Source organism: Babylonia areolata, chromosome 2, assembly GCF_041734735.1.
Source record: "Babylonia areolata isolate BAREFJ2019XMU chromosome 2, ASM4173473v1, whole genome shotgun sequence".
NCBI classification, from domain to species: Eukaryota; Metazoa; Mollusca; class Gastropoda; order Neogastropoda; family Buccinidae; genus Babylonia; species Babylonia areolata.
In genome coordinates, this window is record NC_134877.1 from 35,594,011 (window position 1) to 35,618,281 (window position 24,271).

The 24,271-nt window shown below is 41.0% G+C and overlaps 1 protein-coding gene across 2 annotated transcripts; it reads left to right on the forward strand.

The window, feature by feature from the left end:
* Positions 1 to 171: 171 nt before the first annotated feature.
* On the forward strand, positions 172 to 22,492 carry LOC143300634 (lysine-specific demethylase 3A-like). Of its 2 annotated transcripts, XM_076614438.1 has the most exons (17): positions 172 to 297; positions 2,448 to 4,402; positions 5,280 to 5,363; positions 5,915 to 6,005; positions 6,913 to 7,105; positions 7,480 to 7,583; positions 8,040 to 8,156; positions 8,574 to 8,738; positions 9,145 to 9,240; positions 10,020 to 10,135; positions 11,136 to 11,720; positions 12,234 to 12,405; positions 12,929 to 13,276; positions 15,395 to 15,534; positions 16,593 to 16,769; positions 17,559 to 17,693; positions 18,419 to 22,492. In XM_076614438.1, the coding sequence occupies exons 2-17, from the start codon at positions 2,468 to 2,470 to the stop codon at positions 18,494 to 18,496; spliced, it is 4,536 nt and encodes a 1,511-aa protein (XP_076470553.1). In that variant the 5' UTR covers positions 172 to 297; positions 2,448 to 2,467; the 3' UTR covers positions 18,497 to 22,492. The 2 variants fall into 2 exon arrangements, with proteins under 2 accessions (XP_076470553.1, XP_076470563.1); XM_076614448.1 differs by lacking the exon at positions 5,280 to 5,363.
* Positions 22,493 to 24,271: the final 1,779 nt, after the last annotated feature.

The window sequence follows — 24,271 nt, forward strand, 5'->3', positions numbered from 1 at the left end:
GAGATTTGTTTTAAATAGGCAACAGGAATATCAACTGAATTATTTAAATCAATCTCGATCAATCGGAAACCACAGGATGGATCCCAAAAATATTAGAAGGTCCTGTTTGAAAAAGAATACGTTTAGGTTAGCTCCCTTCTCACCCATTTGTGCGGAAGTTAAAAAGGAGCGCAGACAGTTGCACTCTAAAATGGCCTCCAGTTTCAAGGAGTATTTCTGTTGTTTGAATCTGACTTAAAACGTGAACAGACAGGGACAAAGATATAAAGAAACCACATTGATTATCGCAACTTTGGTGTAAGTATGTTATATCGTTAAGGGGTATCTTTGAATTAAGGTAGACTTGAAATGATTTTTGTTATGGTTTAGTTGCCTCCAACCGAGGAACAAGTTGCACTTCCCCGCTGGTGGCTGTACCTCTGCTTGTCCCTCTAATGCTACAGAATCCGGTCAATTTGTACAGTTTTAATCGATTCAGTCAAACATAATTTAAACATATTTACAGATAGAGGCATGCTTAAAGGTATGGATATGAACACCGAATCAATCTATCATTGTGAAATGAAAAAAATCGATATGGAAAACCTTGGCACGACCGTTCAGTGCGCTGTGCACAAGCCACAGACCAATCGGTGTGAATCGCCTACGTGACGACGCTAACGTTCGTACTTTTACTCGGCTTGCATGATTTCAGTAGGCAGTTCAGCAGAATTAATGATTGAATTTTGAAAGTATTAGTAAGTGTACCCTTCAACTGGTTATCGTAAAAAACGGAAAATGATATTTCTTTTTTGCAAAAAATAAACCTTAGTGACCGTAATTATTAAGTATCAAAGATTAAGATCAATTTACACCATCTTCAAACTGAAATGCAACAATATTTTACACACAGGTATGCACACATAGAAACATCTAGCACCAACACCACTAGTGTGCATGTATGCACCCATGCTACTTTATTATATATACTTTTTAATACAAAAAAGCCATTTGGACACTACATCAGTACTAGATAGACTGCTGGACAGTTCCCTGCTTACGTGACAAGTTTAATTATTAGAGGCACATCAGATGACCTGTGCTCTCAAAATTAACTGGCTCTCCAAACTTGTGAGCAACAAAGGTGATCAAGAAAGGCAGAAACAATAGGCTTCATTTTTTGACTTTCTGCTTTTTTTCTTCTTTTTTTCTTTTTTTAATTATTATTCTTTTTTAGTTTTAATGGAACATATATTGGTACTTCACTGTTCACAGTTTGGTTGTACTTCAGCAGTGGAGGCTATCAACTTAGGAAATGGAGGACAGCACATGTTTGCTGCTTTTGTTTATGTTAGTCGCCTTTGGCATTGCTTGCAATTTCAAATTAAAGCTAGATGCGCATGTGCAAGATCCAAGATAGCCACAGAACTTTCCAGTGGTCTGTTTCATGCCCACTACCTCTGTACATAATTATACTGTATAATGTACATGTCTTTTAGTTTACTGTACAAGATTGCAGATCTGTCCAAATAGAAATTTGAAATGGAATGGTACTAGAGGTACAAGATTGGAAATCTGTCCAAATAGAAAATTAAGATGGCATGATAAAATGCCTGCCTTAAGCCTGTAAGGCATTTAGTTGCACTGAGTATGAAAGAGTTCTTGAAAACAGTTCTTGGTCATGGGCATCAACCATGATAAAATGCATTCCTTAAGCCCGTAAGGCATTATCTAATTTTGTGATTCGGATGAATGCTGTAATGTGAGGTGTGTGGGGTTTTTTTGTTTTTGTTTTTTGTTGTTGTTTTTGACAGTGTGGTCTACCAGTGATCTTGCCAGTTCTTAGGGTTAATAGAGTATTAAACCATGATGTAATGTTGAGTGACGGCAGATGGTTTGAAACTTTTGTACACATCTTACAATATAGACCTGACTTAAAGACTTTGTATCCTTAACAAAATCAGGCTGCATGGTTTTTGTGTCATGAGTGAATTTTTATATTCAGCATCACTAACAAAAGGCCAGTTATATGTACTGGAGTAATTGCAATATAGAAAACTTTAAAGAGAATGAAGAGCGACTAAGATGGAGGGGCTGTGTACAACAGAAAGATTAATTAAGATTGATTTTATTCTTTGTTTTTGTTGTTCGTCACATTGGTTTGGAACCCATTCATGTGTTGTAGGAGCAGTCTTCTGTTCTTTATAAATGTTGCGAAGTTGATTACTTGATAACATAAATAAACCATAATGATGAATTTAAGTTAGGTTTAGACAATCTTGTTTATTGTACCTTATACAGTTATAGTTCATTGTTCATAAAGAACTCTATCCATTCCATAACTAGTTTGTGTGGTTTGGTTTGTGTTTCAAATGTTGATGTGAGCATGTGTGAGATACTCATTTTGCCCTGTGCCCAAGTAATGACTCCCCTAGTGATGACTGATCAATGAATGACTTATGTTACAGGAGATTGACACAAGCAGATTATGAGTCAAGACAAACGCTGCACTGTGCCAGCCACACCTGGCAAATCTGAGAACATTTTCAACCTCTATGGCTATCACCCACAGTTCTCTGCCAACACCCATTTGCCAAAAGAAGGGTTGAGCAGTCAGGAGGAAAAGAATGCGTATGTGGGACAGGGTGGGACCATTTACTTTCCTCGGCCAAGCAAGGAGGCTGTGCATGCAAGCAGTCAGCAAGGGCAAAGCTCTGTCCTTGTGCACAATGTGGTAAAGACAGAATCTGTGGTTGTACCCGCCTTCATTTCTGGCTCCCTGACTTCGTCTTCCTCCATGCCACATGCCCATACCCATCCTGCCCAGACACGACAACAGCACTCCACATCAGTGCCAGCATCAGGTCTTGTGGTCGGTCAGTCTGTACGGCCAGTGGGCTCTGGCTTTAGTCACAGCATCAGTAACATATCCACTGCATTCCCAGGCTCTGCACCAGACTCACAGTCTGCCACCTACCTTCCAGCATCTGTACCAATGTCAGAAGCAGCACGTGGAGCTGAAGACCAGTCTGGAAGTCTGAACAGCACTTCTAAATTTTGGCAGACTGAACAGTTGAGAGCCTACTACAGTCCTCCTGTGAACAAGGCAGACATGCCTGCATCAGGATCAGTGCCAGCAAATAGCCACATCATCATTCAGCAAGGAAGTGGCCAGAGGCAGGCAACAGTGTCTGTGTCATTGCCTACCGTCAGTCACAGCTTGATTCAGCAAGGTCTGTTAGCCAACCCTTTGTATAGCCAGGGTTCTGTCTCATCTGTTGGTCAGGTACTTCACACTCAGGCCCAGCCCCAGACCAAGTCAGCTACCACCCCTTCCCCTAACCCACCACAAACCTTGGCACAGGTTGGCAGGGTGATGCCGTCCTCTTCACAGATGCAGCCCTCACAACCTGCTCACAGCTACTATGAAGGTGGGAAAAGGAAAAGCAACAATGTTGACAATCTTGAGTGTGGCAGCAAATACTCCAGGACAGCCTCAAAAACAGTTTGGGACATGGGCAGGTCTAGCAGTGATGTGTCAGTGCCACTGACCACAACTAAGATCGCTGGTCAGCTGGCTCCTCACACCAGCAGCAACACCAATGGAGGGGGCTGGTCATCAGTTGGCACCACTGCTAACACTGCTTCTGGCTTCATTGATACCTTCCGCTCATTTGTGGAGAGCACATCTCATGGTGCATATTCCCAGCAAAATAGTAATAAAGATCTTCATGCAAAACCTGTTGTCTATGGTAATCCAGGTTCCACGTTGTGTGATAAGGAGGACTTGATGAAGCGTAATCTCTCTCAGAATAAGGTTGTCAGTAGTTCAGAGGAAAGTTACTTGGGTGAAGAACAATCTGAGAAGTTGAAGAGGGATCCACCTCAGCCGCAAAGTCAGAGCTTTGTTGAGAAGATGCATGCTACTATCTTTTCTCTGAGTGAAGAAGTTTCTTCGTCAGGGGGCACTGGGGTTGGTGGTCAGCAGCCTTCGATGACCATGTCCAGCAGTAGCCTTGCCTCCATTCTGAAGAAGGTTGGCAGATCGGATGGCAGTCAGGACACTAACACAGACAGGCAAATGCAAAATGTTCCCAGTCTTACAGGTAAAGCAGTAGAGTGTCCCTCTAACTCAGCCACGGATTTCCCTTCTGATGGACAGAAGACATTGTCAGTGTCACATTCTGAGGATAACAAGAAGTCTTCTCCATCTCCTACCATGCAGCCTTGTCGTGCAGATTGTAAGGGAGCTGTAAAATCAGAATTTTCAGAGGAAATAAAGTCTATATCTGCAACAGTCACTGGTAGTGATCACCACAGGCCCAATGTGAGCAGCAGCAGCATTGCATCATCTCTTCAGCCCGGTACAAAATTGTCAGATGCCGATGGATCTGTGTCATCTGCTTCAGACTCAGAACCTGAGGTAGGTGTGATTTCTTCTAAATAGAGGAAAAGGCAGGATGGTGAATAGAGAGTTAGTCTCTAGTAAACTGTAATTTCCGGCCTTTAAAAAAAAAAAAAAAAAGGCTCTTCTTTTTTGGGGGGTGGGGGTTGAGTATTTTTTTTATTTGCAATTCTTTTGGCCATTTGCACCATATCTGTGTCTGAAAATAAATTCTAGAAAAAATACTGAAATCTTTCTGAACATGCAAAACAAGATGAAGATGGCTGGGGCTGGAAGCAGAGCGAGCAGATTTAATTCTGATTTAACAAGTTGATGCAATGGGGCTTGACTTTTGACAATTGTGCAAGTTTTGACTGAAGGTTTCAGAAAAATAAAAACTCAACCAGTTGATGGAAAGCAGATGACAAGGTTATGAAGAGAGCAACACTAACAGAGATGAGTTGACAAACAGTAGATTTTATCCAGTTTCTGAAGATTATATCACTACTCAGAAAACATTTGAGACCAGCAAAACCATTCTGTACCAGCCAGTATGGAGGACTCACTTTTCCGCAGGGATTTTCAGCTGATGTGGCTTATCAGATTTGCGCACCTTACATACTCTGTAGAGATACATGTTCAAAAAATCCTTTTTCTTTAAATTTAGGGGGTGTGCCTTAAAATATTGAATGCTGTAACACCAAATGTAGGCCAGAAAATATGGTAGTATTTTGTTGTTCTGTTTTGACTGTTTGTATGTTCCTTTGTGTGTGTGGACCTCTGGCTCTATACATCATTGTAAATCATGGGTTGTAATTTTGTATATTACCAGTTAGGTCCACAAGTATGTGTATATTATTATAAATATAAAGAGGCAAATTATATTAACTGTGTCGTGTGTTTTTCTTTCTTATAGATTTTGTCCACCAACAGCAAGAAGCGTTCAAAATGTAGTGTTGCAGCTTCCAAGTCCAAGAAAGTAAAGTCTGAAAAAGTAGAGGTGAGCCCAAACAGATCCAATCCATGCGTTAAATTTCAGACTGACTTCTTTCGTTCTTCACTTCTTGTTGGCGGAGAAGCAAAATGCTTGGTTTCCAACATTACACATGGCTTTTTCATTGTAAAATGGTTTTGATGGGACTATTTATTGAAAGTAAAGTGGTTATGTTTACACCAGTTTAGTAGAATTTACAGTCTTAAATCATTTGAATAGTTGTCAGTAAATTAGTCACTAATTCCTTTGATGACTAGATGAAAATGTATGTGTTTATGGAGGGAACACACACACAGTGTGTGTGTGTTCCCTCCACAAACACATACATTTTCATGTGTGCAAGCATGCGTGTGTGTGTGTGACACACACATGTACACATGCACGCACGCATGCACACACGCACACACTCTCTCTCTCTCTCTCTCTCTCTCTCTCTCTCTCTCTCTCTCTCTCTCTCACTGACATTCACACTCACACTCACACTCTATGATAGTCATATGTGCACAAAAATGTGAACTGGTGAGTATATAAAAGGAGGAACGGAACATTTTTGACAGAGTAAGCCAGTCCCACTGTCTTCCTCCAATCCCTGTGTGCAAGGAAACAGGAAGAAGCAGACCAGTGCCACGAAAGAGAGTGGTTCCAAAGGTAATCTCTCCAACCTAATATCTTTCCATTGTGTTGGCTGTTGTTTGCACTTCACTGATGCTTTCTGGAACAAATATTAAGAAAACTTGTAACTGAATACAACTGTTAACATGGAAACAAAATAAGGGAATGCAAGTCTGAAGAATTAAAGACATCATTAACTGAGGTTCATGATTATGTTATTGTTTGGTATGAAGCTGCAGCAAGACGTAGTCACTGCAGCAAGACATAGTCACATGGATATATGACACAGATCTACATAAATTGTTTCAAAGGCTGAAAAAAAAATGATTAGAAAATATATATCTGGTGTTTATATTTGACTGGTAGTGGTACAGGTCTGTAAAACTGCATTGTTTTTTGTTGTTGTTTTTTCTTTTTTTTTAACAATTACATCTGGCACTTATTTTGACAAATACCTGAACATATATTGGATTTCCGATCCTGTCACTCTTCCCTAACGAAGGTGCATGTAACAGTATGAAAACATGTGAGGCTGCGCATGAGCGTGCACACACGCTTTCACTCATACATTAATTTCATGCACATGCGCACACACGCACACACACACCCATGAACATGCATGCTTGCACACACAGACACACACGCACATGTGTGCACATACACACACATACTGACACACACACACAATCAGTGACAATGTACACGCAAGCTCGTTCTTTTTTGGCATATACAGAATTCTTTATAAGTTTATTATCTCAGCAAGAGAAATTCACATGTGTGTGTACTACACAATGCGCAAGAATTTGGGTACCGTGTATTATGCTGTTGGTAGAAGTTGTATGATGACTGTATTGGGGGATGCAGGCTTGGCATGGGACAAGACCCTACAGGGAATGGGGAACTGTGTTGTGAGATGCTCTACGACAGCTGTGTTGTTTACCAGCTTCGGTGTTGGACAAGCCCTTGGTGAAGGTGTCTCTGGCCACCCTGAAGCGGACAGGAGCACCTTTCCTGCAGAATGGTCCCTGCTCAGACCTGTCCGCCAAGGTGTCCAAGTGTCGCGAGTGTCGCCAGGCCTGCATCCAGGGCAACACTGACATGCCCAGTATCTTCTGTCGCTTCTACGCTTTTAGGAGGTCAGTGATATGCATGTGCGTGTGTGTGTTGTGTGTGTGTGTGTTGCATTTGTGTGTCTGTGTGTTTGGTCTTTTCTTTTTTCCCCCCCCTAGCATGTTCATCTCTGTCTCTGTGTTTATGTTTGGATGTCTGCCTCAGTGTTTCTGTCAAGACAGATTAGCCCAGTGTGGTTCTTGAAGTCTGCATTGCTTTTGTATCTGTCTCTTTGTTGCCTGTCTGCCCCTCCCCTCCATCTTATTCCCTTTCAGCTTCTGATCCCCTTCCACATTTCTGTATTCATTTTTCCTTCACCTTTCTCCATTCTGAATGACTGTGTGTGGAGAAACAGACTGACACAGTCAAGGATGATGGGTGGAATGGTTGTGTTGCACAGGCTGAAGTACAACCCTGTCAAGGGGACGGTGCTGAATGCAGGATTCTCTGAGCTGTCTGACGCTGACCCAGACCACATCGAACCATGGCTGCCCAGGTTTCCCAGTGAGTACACCACCTTCGCACATTGTGATTGGATGTGTGTGGGTGTGTGTATGTCCGTTGTCTGTGTGTGTGTGTGTGTGTGCATGGGCAATGCATGGTTATGGTGAGTAAGTTTTTGAAATAATTTTTAGCGAAAGGAGATACAGTACTTGATGATCATGAGCAGACAGGAAGTGTTTGGAACGTTAGCATTATTTCTAGTTGTGTTGTAGCTACCACTGTTACTAATGATGATAAAATTATTGTGTGAAATATATGATTTGGGCTTTCTTCTTTCTGTGTGTGTATATATTTTGTTCATTGTACCTAGGTGTATTAGTTAACTTATCTTGAAAGATTCAGTGAGGAAATTTAGTCATCTGTAATCTTGCCTTGGTGCACTTTGGCACAGAGTAGCTGGCAGGGACTGTAAAAAAAAAAGGGTGGAAATGTTAAAGATTTATGTTGTTGCAACAGTTGAGGATCCCCAGCTGAGCAAGGTGATGGCCAAGTTCATTGTGAGCAAGGTGGGCGACAAGTTCTGTGAGCTGGTGCAGCAGGAGAAGGAGGTCAAGGCTGTGCCTGGGACAGATGGTGAGTCAGTCCTGCATCATGCAGGTTATATAGTAGCTGACTGCATCAGTCAGTTATCAATCAGTGTGATTTCAAATGCTTAGCTTAATGAAATCGGTTGTTTCCCATGTTAATTTTACACAGGTATGTGAAACTTTGGGAACATTATCCCATTTTATAAATGTCTGTCAGTATGATTTCCTTTTTCTTTGTAAAATATAAATATTCTGAGAAATGTCTCAATGGCTTCAATTGAAAATGCAGGGATCTTTAGATATAATGAACACTTCTTTTACAGCATTAACTTACAGGGTTATGCCAAAAATGAATAACACAATGTGGGCAAAATGGAAGCATTCTTATTGTTTCGAGTATTCTTATCTATGTCCACAATGCTAGTTAAGCTGTTTTTCACAACAGCAGAGTGCTGTGTTGCAGCAACGGTAGTGTGGAAGCGCGCAGTGACAGGCGTGCGTGAAATGTGTGATGTGTGTGAGACGACCATCTTCAACATGCACTGGGTGTGTTCCAAGTGTGGCTACGTGGTCTGTCTGGACTGCTACAAGGCCAAAACCAAAGTCAGCGAGGAAGATGGCAAACAAGGTCGGTATATGGTCACATCTCTTGATATCATTGTTTGCTATCTTTCTCAACACATCTGTCTGTACAGTTAAGAGTTCAGACGTCCTTGGTTGCCCATGCTGTGTGTTTCTGGAAAGTGGAGCAGCGACGGAGAAAATTAAAGAGAGTCAGAGAGTTTTGTGAAACCGCGTCTTGTGTTTCATTGGCTTCTATGACCAATTTGATTTCCACCTTATCTATGAAAAATGATGTATGACATAAAACAAAATGAGATGCAATATATATGCACAATGTTGTGACAAAGTAGTGTTAAAGACTGCATATTTTATTGTTTGTTGATTTCTTTAATGCTGGATAAGTGGTATTTTTTCTTAACCAGATGAGTGTAAATGTTGATGGGTCAATGCAGACTGTTGTACTTTTGCAGTTGGGGAAGGATCCAGAAAATGGCAGATCTGCACGTCGAGTCGCTACCCACATGATCCCAGCAAGCTCATGCTGACCCAGATCATTCCCAGTGATGGTGAGTATGGTGTACTTTCTCCACTGAATGCATTTAGCCTTTCAAAGTTTGGCTCTTAGCTCACTTAGAACTGCCAGTTGCTCCCCTGATTTTTCCCACAGACCATCTATTTGTATGAGTTTGTAAAAGATAAAATTCATAAAAAGATCACTGAAAAACAAATGTTAGACGTTATGAACTGAAATAATCCAGACTGATCAGTAACACAGTGAATTAGATGGGGACAAAATATACAACTTCCTCCCTTCTTATGCTATCTTCCTGTGAGTGAATGAAAATATACGTAATTTTTGTTTGAAATTTGCACACCCTGATGACATAAATGAATCCAGGAAAGCACAATGAGTTTGAAACAGTTCGAATTCGAACGTTGCAAATCCCTGTTGGAAAGGTCAGTTAAGATATTTCTTGTTTTTAATATCATTATGCAAGTTCGGTGCCACACCAGATATTCAAAACATAATAAAGCCCCGTTCAGATTCTGTCTGAAACAGTTGTAAACAGTATGACCTCGATCGGGGCCCATCAACTGGAGAGAGTTGAGCTTTATTTTTCAGTTAACTTTGGCTGAGTTTTTCAAAGTTCATGTGGTTGTAAAAAATCAGATTTAATTGTATTGATCATGTGTGTGTGTATTTTTGTGGCTGTTTTTTTGTTTCTTCTGATCCCAATGTTTCTCACTTTCTCACATTTTTGTAACATGCTGTTGTTATCGCATGACTGTGCTGAGAGTTTGTTAAGCCTTTTTGCAATAATGTTATTGAAATGTGTGTGTACAGCCCTGTGGGAGCTGGGACGTATGATTCATGACATTCGTCGCAAGTGGTCTATCCCAGGCACCTGCCCCTGTGGTCAGAACAGTTCAGACAGTCGGTCAGACAGCAAGACTGATCAGGTAGGTCAAACACTTTGGCCAGAGACAGACACTGACGTAATAATGTAGTAGATGTAATAGCTTGATAGTTATTTTATTGTGAGGCAAAAGTGAACACCTGGAGGGTTTTTTTTTTATCAGCATGTGTGTTTGTAACATCTTTCTTTGATTTAACATTTTTCGCTTCAAATGATGTAATCATACGAGACAAACATCTCTTTGTGTGTGTATGTGTGTATTCCAGCTTAAATGTATCCTCATTAAAGGAACAATCTGTTCAATGCATGCTTTTACTGGTTGTTCATTGATTTCTTTGATTTATGATTTCTTCTCACTTTCACTTTTCCTTTCTTCTTAACAGTTTACATAGACTTAACAGCACAGGTATCTTTGGCCATCTGTACTTTAAAAAAAAATGTTTCTTTTTCCAAGTTAATGGTCTTGTTTAGCCAAGCTACAAGTGATGCTTTGCTGAATCTGTATATCCAAAAGTTGTGTTTTCTTCTGTTTTCAGCTGGATTATGCTCTTGATGTTAAAATTTTATTGCACAGGATGATGCATTGTTGAGATTAAGATTTTCTTTTTATAGGATTATTCTGCTAAGATTAGAATTCCATTGAACTGGATTATAATATTGAGACTGAGATTTTAACATCATCAACAAATTTTAGGCATGTTTTGAAGTCATAATTTAGAAGAATATTGCATATAACTGACTCACTTACCCTTCATTAAATATTGCAAATAGAAATGTAGTAGTCTGTTAGTTTGTGTTTGGCTGATCGTTAACATTCAGTCCTGTTGCACAGCTTTCTTAAAAGGGCACATGTTCATATGTGAGGCAAAGATGTTTGCCTTGTATTCCATGGAATCTTATTGGTGGCCGGAAGAAAGTGTAACCACAGAGCTGGCAAGCATGCTGCATGATACAGAGGGCAAAACAATTGCGTTTGCTGCAGACAAACTGAAGAAGGTTGTTTGGGAGTCTTTGTTTCAGTTGCTGTTGTTTTTTCTTTTCAGTCATCAGCAAGGATGGTGCTGAATGGGCTGGGAGAGGAGGGGTCTGCAGGAAAGTCCAGGACAAGCCAAGCTAAGCAGAAGGTGAAGGGGGATCCTGAGGTGCCAGGTGGGGAGTCCGGGACCTCCAAAGGTCCCCATGTGGACAGTGGTGTCAAAAAGGAGGACGGTGGCGGGGTGGTGGTGAAACAGGATGGTGGCCCAGGGGGCAGCCAGAAGCTGGGGGGCTGCACCAGTCTGCGAGAGCTGCTGACCAAGACTGCAGGCAAGGGGCGGGTGGGACTGGAGAAGAAGGCCAAGCCCAAGGTGACGGGCAGCAGCCTGAACGACATCATCCAGTCGGTGGTGGAGAAGAGCTGTCGTGACCTGGACTCCCCCAGCCACACCTTCAAGTTCCTGCACTACATCCCCCGGCTTGGCCAGTGGACACGGGAACTGCCCATCGTGGCCCACAGTCTGACAGAGACCTCGGTGCTCTACCCTGATGTGCCCCACTCCTGGCTGTGTGACGGCCGCCTGCTGCGTCTCCATGACCCCCACCACAAGGGCAACCTCAAGATCTTCCAGGAGCAGTGGAAACGGGGACAGGTAAGTCCTGCTTGGTCATCTATCTCTCTTGACCTATTTTGTATGATTTTGTTATGATCACTTGTGGTGTCCAAATTTTATGTTCCTTCAGTAAGTGTTTTGGTTATATTAGATGATAAATGTCCAAGCTCTTCCACCTCTGCTTATGTCAGAATTTATGATGATCTGCTGTGCTTTGATATTGTTATACTTAGTTTTAGCACACACACAAAAAAGCATATTCATGCCTCCAAAATGTTCTTAGGAATGTTCAGATTCAGTGTGAAATCTTTGTGCAGAAACAATGACACACACACACGCACGCAAGCACCCACTCATGTAAGCAGTGCTCACACACACACATACACACACACATTCACACTCACACACACACACTCACACTGACACACACTTTCTTTAGTTTTATTATTTTTTATGACATTCACACACATTTTCTTCATTTGTATTAGTATTTTAGATGAAGTTAACATGGTGTCAGTGTTTGACACTGGAGGTGTGTGTGATGTTGTGCAGCCTGTCATGGTGTCTGCTGTGCACAAGTTGGTGACAGAAGAGGACTGGAAGCCACAGGTGTTCAGCCGGCAGTTCGGCCACAGGAAGAACGACCTGGTCAACTGCCACAATGGGGACATCATTTCAGACCATCCAATGAGGGACTTCTGGGATGGCTTTGAATCCATAGAAAGTGAGAGTCGGATGCATTGGATGAACAGCTAAGATTTAATTGAACACAACTGTTTAGTGAGTTTTAAACAGTGAAAGCTGGAGGTTGTGTAAACTGATTTTTAATTACACATACTTAACCATGACCCACTAGTGCAGACTCCAGCAGGGGTCTGATTCCTGTCCTGTGCAAACTAAACTGATTTTCAGCTTAGAAGTTGATATTAAACAACCTTTTCTCTTTTCTTTTTTTGTTGTTAGAGTATGTCAATTGGCAGTAATCGGCAATAATGGCTGTTTAAAGTAATTTTAGATGAAATCCAACCAGTGATGATATATATTATATGTATCATGTGCAGTACACATGAAAAATATTACTTGCATAATCATAATGTGATACAAAGAACCATAACCATTGAAATACCTGTACAAAATAAAGACACAGGTGATGATGTAGTACATGTCTGATGCAGGAAATGACGATGTGTGCTGCATGTACAATGTACTAATTAGTCTGTGCTGACCAGTGATGATGTGACTTTCAGACCGGCTGGTGGATGAAACTGGTCAGGATCTGATGCTGAAGCTGAAGGACTGGCCTCCTGGGGATGACTTTGCGGAGCTGCTGCCTTCACACTTCAACAGTCTGATGGAGGCCCTGCCTCTGCCCGAGTACACAAGGCGGGATGGAGCTCTCAACCTGGCCTCCCGCCTGCCGGACTTTCTGGTGCGTCCTGACTTGGGACCCAAGATGTACAACGCCTTCGGGTCAGCCAAGTACCCCAAGGAAGGCACCACCAATCTGCACCTGGACATTTCTGATGCTGTAAATGTGTTGGTGTACGTGGGAGTCCCCTCTGACGGGCCCCGCGGTAAGAAGGAGCATGAAAATGGTGAGTCGGGCAGTGCGCGTGAAAGGGGTGGGAGGGTTTGAAGAAGGGACTTTGCCCATGATGGTAGTGTTACAGTGTTTTGTGTGAGCACAGCACACAGATTCTGTACAGGGTGTAGGCTGTCAGTATTTATTCCACCTACATGTTCAGAAGTTGATGAACTTGCACTTGCACATTGGCATGATTTGTGATTATAATTTAAACCTTTGTGTGGTCCCAACCACCACCCCTTAAACTGCAGACAGCTGAGTCAGTTTCAGAATATATTGTGGAGACAAGCCTTACCACAGAAAATAAAATTGACTGAGATGTTCTGTCTCATGTAGAATGTACGATACTTTTTTTTTTATATTTCATCTGTCAATGCAGATATAATGATATATATATAATTAAACATTGCTCATTTACCTTTCTGCACTTATTTCATGATTTACAGTACAAACGTTGTTTCAGGAATAATAATATTAATACAGATGTTGTTTTGGAATATAAAATAATTAAAACAGCGCTCCAGAAATACAGAAATTGCTAAGGTGCTCTTTTTGTTGTGTTTGGTTTGGTTTAGTGTTCCAGTTTTGGACTTGATTTGTCATGACATGTGCATTGTAAAGGGAGTAAAAGAATATTGTAAGAAATTGTAAGCATGTTCAGCTACCTCAGTGTTATCGAACACTGTCACCTCTTAGCATTATGAATAACAGAGTAAATGCTGACTAACGTATGTCTTATGCATGTCGTTTGATGTTAGTCAGACATTGAAATGAGGATGACTATGCATTGACCCTTTTTTGAATTTGAGCAATTAGTGATTTTTGCAAAATAATCACCAACCTCTTAAAAAGATTCACAAGAATTAAGATAATGTTCAAGAGTATGTAAAAGTATATGTTTTCCTGAAAGTATGTAAAAGTATATGTTTTCCTGAAAGTATGTAAAGTATATGTTTTCCTGAAGGGATATGAATGGAGAATACAATAATCATAAAGTTCAATTTTGACAGGATGAGATGATTCCTATTCTGGGAAAGATAATTCTGATTTTTAGGGGGAAAACACAAAGTATTTTGGGGAAAAAAAGAAGAAGAAAATACAAGTCTGTTTATTTTATGGGTGGAAATGGTGCTAAAATATTAGCAAATGTATTAGACATAACAATCAAGTGCAGTTAGATTGTTTTCCTCCACTAAAACTCACATGCGCCCCCCCCCCCCCCCCCCCCCCACACACACACACACACACACCCTCCCACCCAAACATCCACAAACACTATAATATTACAACACAAAAGCTCGCTGTAAAAAAATATTTAGCTTGAAGCTTTCATCTGGAGAGCTTCATATAAAATGAAAACCACATAATGAAGGTTTTAAGATAAAGTATTGGACTTTTTCTATACCCACTTCTAACACAAGCTATTCCTGTTAATGTATCTTGCAGCATGTAATCATCTGGACAACCTGAGTCACTTCAGTCAATCAACATTAGTTTTCTGTCATGTTTTCGTAGCACCTGTTGCCGACATGTGGAAAATCAGACAAAATTTTAGCTACTGCTTCAGTACCATATGTCCTGGCAACCATGTTGACATCCTGAACAACTTTGAGCTTCACAAATGCAAAAGAATGCATCAATATCAAGCCGAAACTTGCTGAGATATTGTTTTAAACATGCATCAAGGCATTCGCCATTTGCAAGGAAGTAAGCGTATGCAAATGAGTGGCTGGACTGTTGATAATGCAGTTACCCCAAAACCACGGATATATTCATGGTCGGAAGTGAAAGGCTTAATGCATACTCCAGAATAAAGGATACACTAAAAGGGATCATGGGAAGAAAACATTATTAACCAAGATATTGATGTGTGATGTATATTGGCAATGAAGGGCAAACATAGTGACACTGATTTGAATAGCGAATATCAGTAGTAAAACAATAGCAAAAGCAAGACCTGGTTTGTGTGAGGAGTGCATTCAGAGGGCACCCATTGGTAGGATATTAACAATACTTAGACTTCATGCATGTTGTGCGCAAGAACGACATGGTAGAGTAACAGTAATGCTGTGACTGTTGCTTCTGGTACGTTCTGTGTGTTCATTCGTTGACTGTGTGGTGTGCACAGCGGCAGTGAAGGCAATAGACGAGGCAGGGTGTGATAGCATCACCAAGCGTCGGGTCAGAGAGGTACATGAGTTGCCGGGGGCACTGTGGCAGATCTATGATGCCCATGATGCAGATAAAATGCGCGACTTTCTGAACAAGGTGAGTGAGCTTTCTTTGGGAGATCTTGTTTCATGGGAAAGAAAAGAAAAGAAGATGGTGTGGGGTTAGTCACAAATGGCTTCACAGTTGGCTTTCCTGATTGATGGAATCAGATGGCTAGTTAAGTTTCAGTGACAGTTGTGTTGAATTTGGATGTTCATTCATTGCTTGAATTATATATGTCAGTGCTGAACTTACTTTAATTGATTATGACAGATTCACAAGACATGTGGTAATGTCACACTTGGTTAGATGGGACATACACGTTTATAGTAAAAAATTCTGTACTGAAAAGTTAAAGTCTCACAGACTTATTGCATATTTAAGGAATGAATGAAATGTGACATGATGGATTGATGGCAGTTGTTTCAGAAGTGTATAACTATTCCATGGTAGGATGAAATTGATTTATCCCATTCCTGTGGTGCTTTACTTTTCTTATATTATATCTTGTTGCTTGTCAAACTTAAACAAGCTTGCATATTTAAATGGTAGTGGTCAGAGATGGGTCACTCAGATTCTAGCACGGGATTGCTCTAGTCTTAGATTAAAGACCATCTCTGAAAAGAACCCTTCAGACTTTTGTCACAGTTCATTACATGATGCTGTCCTGTGAGACCGCCTTCCTCCTCACCTTGGCCACAGGCAGATGAAGGGCAGGAAACTCTCAGAACAGTTCTCTCCACAGGTTGGCTCTGGAGGTGTTTTGTTCCTGCATGAACCATAAAATCCAGCCACATATAAAAAAACTCATAGCTCAAGCTTGCACTAGTGTTTGACATGCAAAGTCTACCATCCAGACATTGTATCAAAGAAACATTGTCACCATTGTAAGGTGGTAAGTTTACACACAGTAGGAAAAATGCAGATTGGTCATGACACAAGACTATTATATACTGGTCATTGTGCACATGAAGCAAAACAGAAAACCAAACGACAACAGAACAACTACAGACACAAATAAACAAAAGTATGAAAATAAAGCCAAGTAAATCGGTGTGGAGTGTCAGGACAGATATTGATGCTATGCGTGACCTTCACCTTTTCCCCATGACCAGGTTGCGAAGGAGCGAGGGGAGGAGATAGAACAAAACCACGATGCCATCCATGACCAAAGCTGGTACCTGGACGAAGAGCTGCGTGACCGCCTGTTGAAGGAGTATGGGGTGCAGGGCTACACCATAGTGCAGTGTCTGGGGGATTCCATCTTCATCCCTGCTGGGGCACCCCACCAGGTAGACATCACTCTTTTGGATTCCTCCCTTTACTGACCAATGGTCTTCTCAGGGTCAGGCTTTGTTGACTTAACTTTTTGGTGCCTTTACTTCCATAGATGGATAAGTTAAGTGTCTAGTGTCTTGGAGACTGTCTTCTACCATCAGCTAGGTTACATACAGGTTTTCCGGAATTTTTGCATCCCAGCAAAGATCCATTGGTGCCAGTAATCACTGACAGTTATTTTGTTGACCCTGCTTGCATGGGCACCCCCCACCCCCACCCCATGCACCATCACCACCTCTCATCATTCATGGATGGGTTTGTTTTTTCTTCCATTGTGAAGTTGGCAAAAAGCTTTCCTTGTAGGCAAGTCATGATTTTGTTCTTGACAAAATTATAACAGGTATTTTCGTGAAAAGAACTTCACCATGTGACAAGGTTGTCACTTGGCAGGGTGAAGATTCATCCCTGCCATATATCATGAATTACATGTGTTTTTTGGGGGGGTTGTTGTCATATGGTTGCTGTACAGATGAACTCGAATAATTGAATATGTTGTTGGTGTGCTGTGTAGAGATGGGCATGAAAAAGTATTTTTCTTATGAATTCTGTGAATCTCTCACTGAGAGAATACACATGGTTTCAACTTGATACCTGCACCCTTTGCTCATAAACAATCTCACACACACACACACACACACACACACACACAGTCTTCATAGAAAATCATTTGCCATGGAGGACATTTTATACAATGAGAAAATCGGTATGTTTAGTGAAATTACAGCATTCTGTGATGATTTCAGGTACGAAATCTGCACAGCTGTATCAAAGTGGCAGAGGATTTTGTCTCCCCTGAACACCTTAACCATTGCTTCCGCCTCACACAGGAGTTCCGCCAGCTGTCAGAGACACACTCAAACCATGAGGACAAGCTGCAGGTAATGCCCTTCTGCTGAATCATGCTCTCACACACATGGACAAATTTTGTGTATATTTGTGTGCTCAGCATTCATACACTTATGCACTCACAGAGGTGAAAGTCAGAAACTGTTTTTCAAAAGTCTGTCAGAGACTGGATTTGCAAATTTGTGTTTGAGTGCTTTCCAGTTTGCAGATAGAATAGTTCTGTTACATTGCTGTTTAAAGATTGTATGACAAGACTGTCTTTGTGCATTGAAGCTAAAATGATAACACATTCTCTTCTACTCCCCTCCAAACCTATGCAGGTCCTAGTGGATCTGCATCATGGTTTACTTTGCCACTAGCAAGCAGCAGTCTCCGGCTGACCTGTCAGTTGCTGATCAGCCCCTGATTTCTGCCCCACAACAGTCTTTGGATTATTGTGAGTGGTCAGCTCAGCAGAAAAGTCTAACAGCCTGAAGGGTGACAAGGTTTTGAGACTGTCGGAAGAGTACCCAGGCTGTGGGTCGCAACATCGGGAGATCCCCACCTCAGCAGCCCTGCCCTAGCACCTCATGCAAACAGTAGGACCCCAGCATGGGTTTCTGACTTGGGGATTTTGTTAGTTTGTTGGGTGACCTGCCATGGTTATTTCACAGTTGATTTTCAGGGTTTTTTTTTCTTCTGTGTGTTTTTTTCAAGTTATCCAATGACTTGTGTGTGTTTCACATTGACCAATAATGGTTGTGTTTGTATTGAACAGGTGAAGAACATCACCTACCATGCAGTAAAGGATTCCATTGCTGTACTGCGAGAGCTGGAACCTGAGGACGATGACTGATCTAGCCAGGAGATTTCACCACCCCTGATTGGCTTGGGCAGTGTGTTGAACTGAGGATTTGGAGGGTGCTTGATATCGCTGCATCATATCCATTGCACTGCTGGACATTGATGCTGACATCAGCGTGGATTACCAGCTGAAAGCTTTGCTGAAACATCAGATGGTTGACGTTCAGGTTTTGTGGACAGGCTGACAACTTCATAATCTTCATAATCCCAACACATAAAGAGAAATTGTGTTCATGTAACAGTAGAATAGATTTGGACGTGATGCATCTCACCCAGTGATTTCTGTTGTCTTGGCCAATGTGAAGGGAGATGTTTGGCCATTTCTGAACTGTGTTAACCAGACCTGTCTTGGCAACCCACTTTGCATTCTGAGCAAAAATACCAGTGTCTCACAGCCAAAGAAAAATGTTGTTTGGTTGGCTGTTTGTTTTAGGAGCTTCTTTTTTTTCTTCTTTCTTTTCTTGCTTGTTTTTGAGCGATAAACAAATACATTATATGAACACTTACCTTGGTTGGTTTCTTGAGAGCAGAGTTCAAGGGATTCTGTTCATTGAAGTTGACATTTCTTGATACTTCTCTGATTGGTCACAAACCAAGAGGCACTGTTGTGTTGCTTTTGTGTGTGATTGTTTCCTTGGCCTTGCATTGTTGTACAGTTATTGTTGATACATAAAGTAACTGTCATATTACAGGGTACAGTCCCGTTTGAGATTTCTACTTCCTGACTGTTGAGACTTTTTGTTGTTGATGTAGTGATTGTGTTAAATATCGGGCGAGTTAGGAATGGCTGTACAGAAAAGGTTGTTTGGTTATGAAGACAAAGTTAAAACCTTATTTAGTATTTAATAACATCATGCCATTTAGAGCTAAAATACTTCAACCACTTTGTTATGTGTTGTACAGATTATGATGACATTCTCTCCCAGAGAACAGCAAAAGTATCACACCTAAAAAATATGCTCTGGCTGAAGAGTAACACACTACAGTATTTCTGGTTGTGTGGGGGGAAAAAAACCCGAAGTGTTTGGGTTGTGTAAGTTGCAACCTTTGCTTTGACTTAAATCTGTCGACTGGTTTGTTATTCTTAAGTTTGAATGGAAGCAGTGCTTGATGGGCGAAAGGTGGAATTTCCCCCCGTCTTCCAGTTCATTGTCTGGTTTGTGGCAGTTGTGCCAGGAACTCTTTCCATGAACAGTAATAGATGATCCAAAACTTAAAGTCCCTTAACCATGTCAGAGTTTAGTGGGTTACGAAAACAAACATGAAAGCACCCAGCACACACAGCAGAGTGCTTCAACATACACACACATGTATGTACTAATGCATGCACACACCCAGCACCACATCACACCATACGCACAATCCCTGTCCTAGAAATGAGAACCAAAGGGTGTTGCTGGCCAAGCGTCAGCAGCAGCAGTAGCAGCCTGGTTGGTCAGTAAGAGCTGATGCTAAAACAGTCAAAGTGAGGCAGGTTGATGGTTGGTTGGCAGCATCATCAGTATGTTTTGCATGTGCCACAGACTCCTACTCGAGCTGTGGACAAATAGTTCACCACTTTGCAGGTCACTTGCTGAGAGTGGGACCCATCCAGAAAGTACGCACATGTTGCTGTCAGTCAAGCTGTGTCAATTTTGTGATGTGAAGTCTGCCAACATAGACTGAGGCTCCAAAGCCTTAAAGCCCTGATTATACATTCTTAATGAATATAATGTTAGTGCCTGCTGGTTGAAGCTAACAAGCACAGGCTCTTGCACATTATTTCAGTAATTGACAAGCTACTTAACACCTAGGCTGCCTATATGACGAGATAACTCATCATGGAAAGCATGTACACTTCGCTGCCACAATGACGAGATAACTCATCATCGAAATATTTTCCCTGCTTTGCATTCAGTTCATTGACAAAAATGCTGGTAGCTTTAGCTTGGGGAATCTTTCTAGATTCTATTCATAGCTAGAAACACCATCATAAGGCAGTCCTTTATTTGAAGGTTTTGGTTGGGTTACTGGCCGCAGTCTTTGCCTGGCTCCTCTCCTCACTTGCTCAACAAAATGTTGGACTGACTCCGTGCTGAAGACATGCGATTGTGGCGAACTAAATCAACCAAGATTACTTTCTTTAGCTGATGCTCAGAAAGAATTGAAGCATAAATTCGAAGGAGAAGACAGTGGTGAACATTTATAGGACGATTTGATAGAAAATAAAGGGAGCAATCAAGAGAGTGGCCAAGATACGACTATCAGTGAGTGATGTTGGCTGTTCAGCTCTAGCAGACGACAGAAGTCACCGAATTTTTAGTAGGACACAGTGTGGGCTATTTTCTTGGCACTCAGCCAATGCGGTCTGATGAGAACTGGATAAATGACTGTATGGGAGGGGTGAAGAGGAGGGGGGTGGAGACTAAGGGGGTGTGGCCTCACATCCATATTGTGACTTGCAGAAGTCACAATGCATTATGTATCTATTTCTTTTTCAGTTTTTTTTTTTTTGTTTTTTTTATATTGTGGTTGTGTGCAGATATCCATTTGTCCAGAAAATATATTTTAGTGCAAATCACCTGACTAATGTTTGTAATGAACAAGTTGAAAATGTGACAAAAAACAAAACACTGATTTCAAAACAACAGCACGTCACTAAAAATATATAATATGGGAAAACATCATGTGTTTTGTATTCTTTATTCATTTCCCTTTCAGAAAATATATACTTTTATGGGTCTTTCTCCAATAACAAAGAGCACAGAATTTTTGGAAAATTTATACCCGTTTTTTGTGGAAAAAACCCTGGCAAATATCTAAGATTTCACTTAAATCTTATTTTCCTGGCAGCGAAAGGGTTAATTCGCATGATCTGAATTGTGACACTGGATAAATGAGTGCAATGATGGTGATTACTTTTGAACAGTTCTAATGAAATTGTTTTTATTAAGAGGAATGAAATGGTGAATTTTAATGGACAGGGGTAATCTTGTCAAAAAAACCCTCAAGAACTCTGATAATGCGGGGACATACTAGTTGACTGTGTGGTATTCCATGTGTGTGTGCGTGTGTGTGATTAATACATTAACTTGATATGAGAATGTTTGGCAGCTTTAGCTCAGTGAGCATTTATTTGGACTTCCAGGAGATGCAGAGGTATGGTAGAGGTTAGCTAGCTTTGTGGAGAAGCTGAGGCCACAACCACACACTTGTGGCAGCTTTATTATGCGATGCCATCCTCATAAGCTTGCACGTTTTAAGTTTTTTGTATTACAGGGCTTGCTTAGAGTAAGACTTAAGTGTTCTTGTCACCACTACAAAGTGGTCAGTGGACATTTTGACTGTTTTAGGTGCTGCAAGCTTTGATTAACATAGCCAGGAGATGGACATCGAGTTACAGACAGTGACCAGATCATCTAAGCCAACTGCAAGCAGCAGAATACATGTACTGTACTCAGCTTGGAATCTGCAGGGAGGTGGTTTTATGATGGGGGGTTGTGCAACTGCCTGTTAACCATGGCTGTGTAATGGTTGTGACGAAACCTCCAACCATATCATGATAGGACAGACAGTTTTGCCAGATAAGACCTTCAGACAGTTGTGTATGATTATAATGATGATGGTTAAGACTGCATTATTGAAGTTAAACTGTACAGAAGAGTTGCTCATTGGTTGTGTTACTAAAGTATGTGCATAGTTCTTCAGAGGCTTGAGTTCTTTCATTTGTATATTATGTGTGTGAATGGTTTGTGTTCTTGCTTTTTGGTGGGAAAGGGAGGAAGGACTGAAGCTGTTTTTGTATTTTTCTATAATGCCATAAATGCTTAAGACACTTTTGCTTTTTGAAATGTTGATATTGCAGTTGCTGATTGGCTGAAAGAAAAGTTTGTATAGCTTTAGTTCCTTAGTACTTGTATAATCAAAACCAGCTGTATCACTCTAAGTGTATGTGCTGTATAGTTTGTCAGTTTGAAAGAAATCTGAAATATACAATTCTTAAAAAGTTGATTGCTTGAGTGTTTTTCTTTGTGTTTTGTGTGGTTCTTACTGGCCATGAAGATGTGACTGATTGACATCTCATCCTCCATGCATTTTCTCCATGTTTTGAATATGATCACATTCTTTGCTCTGTATGTGGGGGGATCAGTCACGCGTTTCTGTTTGGATGTTTGTCAGTCAGTGGGTTAACTCAAATGAGTAACATTAATTTATCACAGACTGCTTTACCTGAGGGTTGAAGAGTAGTGAAAGTGACCTACCAATTTGATATTCAGCTTCTGCCTTCTTCTTCTTCCAGTGCATTCTTGGGCTACAACTCATGAATTTATTTGTACTGAACAGCAGGGTTTCATATGTTTGTTTTTACCCTGCCATTTTGGCTACCATATTCTGTTTTGGGGGGGTCAGCTTTAGTTAAGTCAACCTTTCAGTTTCATCAGCCATCCCAAATATTGAATATTTTCTTCAACTGTGATTTTTCCATTAAAATTTCTACTATCATGCCCATTCTTTTTGGGTTTCACCTTCACACAGGTGAATGTGAAAAAAAGGCCAAGGGAGACAATTTGAGCCCAAAGGCGATGAACCCCATTTAACTTGGCAGTAAACATTGGATCAAATCAATAACTGTCAGAACACTGCACAACGCATCTACGCATGTCATGGGTATAATTGCTGTACGTCACTACTTATGAGAGAAGTGTCAAAGTGTGTACTCTCATCATGTAATCCGTATGTATACGCTACACCACATCTGGTTTAAAAAAAAATGAAACTTTGTAGTTGCCTGACCTATTCTTAAACCCAAATGAAACTTTGTAGTTGCCTGACCTATTCTTAAACCCAAATTGCTGGTCAGACCTCGAGACCCTCCCTATGTTCATATAAAACAAGTGCATGCTCAAGCAAGTAAATGTACACACACTCAGTCAAGCACACACACCAGCACACACACACAGATACACAAGCATCCAATAATTTGCTGTCTGACACCAAGGCACAACCTTCAAGTGACAAACATACCCAGGTCCCGCCCTCATCATACACACAAAATCAATTTTTGGTGTCAAATACTGTATCATGTCAAACTAATGCAAACTTGACCTGTAAGTTTGCTGTGGCCAAATTTTGCAGCAACACAGTGAAAGCATCATTCAGTGGAATTATGCAGGAGCATGCACATACATCAAAAGTCCAATGCTTATCCAACTCCACTGTCAAGACACCTCTTGAGATTGCATTTTTGTATGAAAATTCTCAATCACCAATGGCAAATGATCAAGAGACAGCAATCACATTTATTGGTGTTCTCAATCATAATAGAAGAAAAAATCCAGCGATTACCCAAAACTGCGCATGAATAGTGATGTAAAGAACAAGAGGAAAACAAGACGATGAACGTGGCATGGAGTTATTACTTCAAAAATCATTATATTGAAAAAAGTTTTTAAAGAGAATATTCACGCACTAGCGTTGTGACTTGCAAACCTGCCATTCATTGCAAATAATCTCCCATGCATCCACAGTTTGTGACAACAAACAAAAATAATGAAAAAGCATTTGTATCCTCTTCCAATTATTGTTCACCCTCATCAAGTTTGTGTTGTTGACAAATTAGGAAGCCATCGATGGGTTTAACTTGTAACAACTAAAGATCTCAGCAATTCTCCTCATAGTAGAGCAGGAGAAAGACTTTGGCAGAGTTAATCACTTGTAGTTGTACTTTGTGTGTGTGTGCGTGTGTGTGTGGAGAGGAGTTGGGGAGTAGGGGTGGGGGTATCGCCCA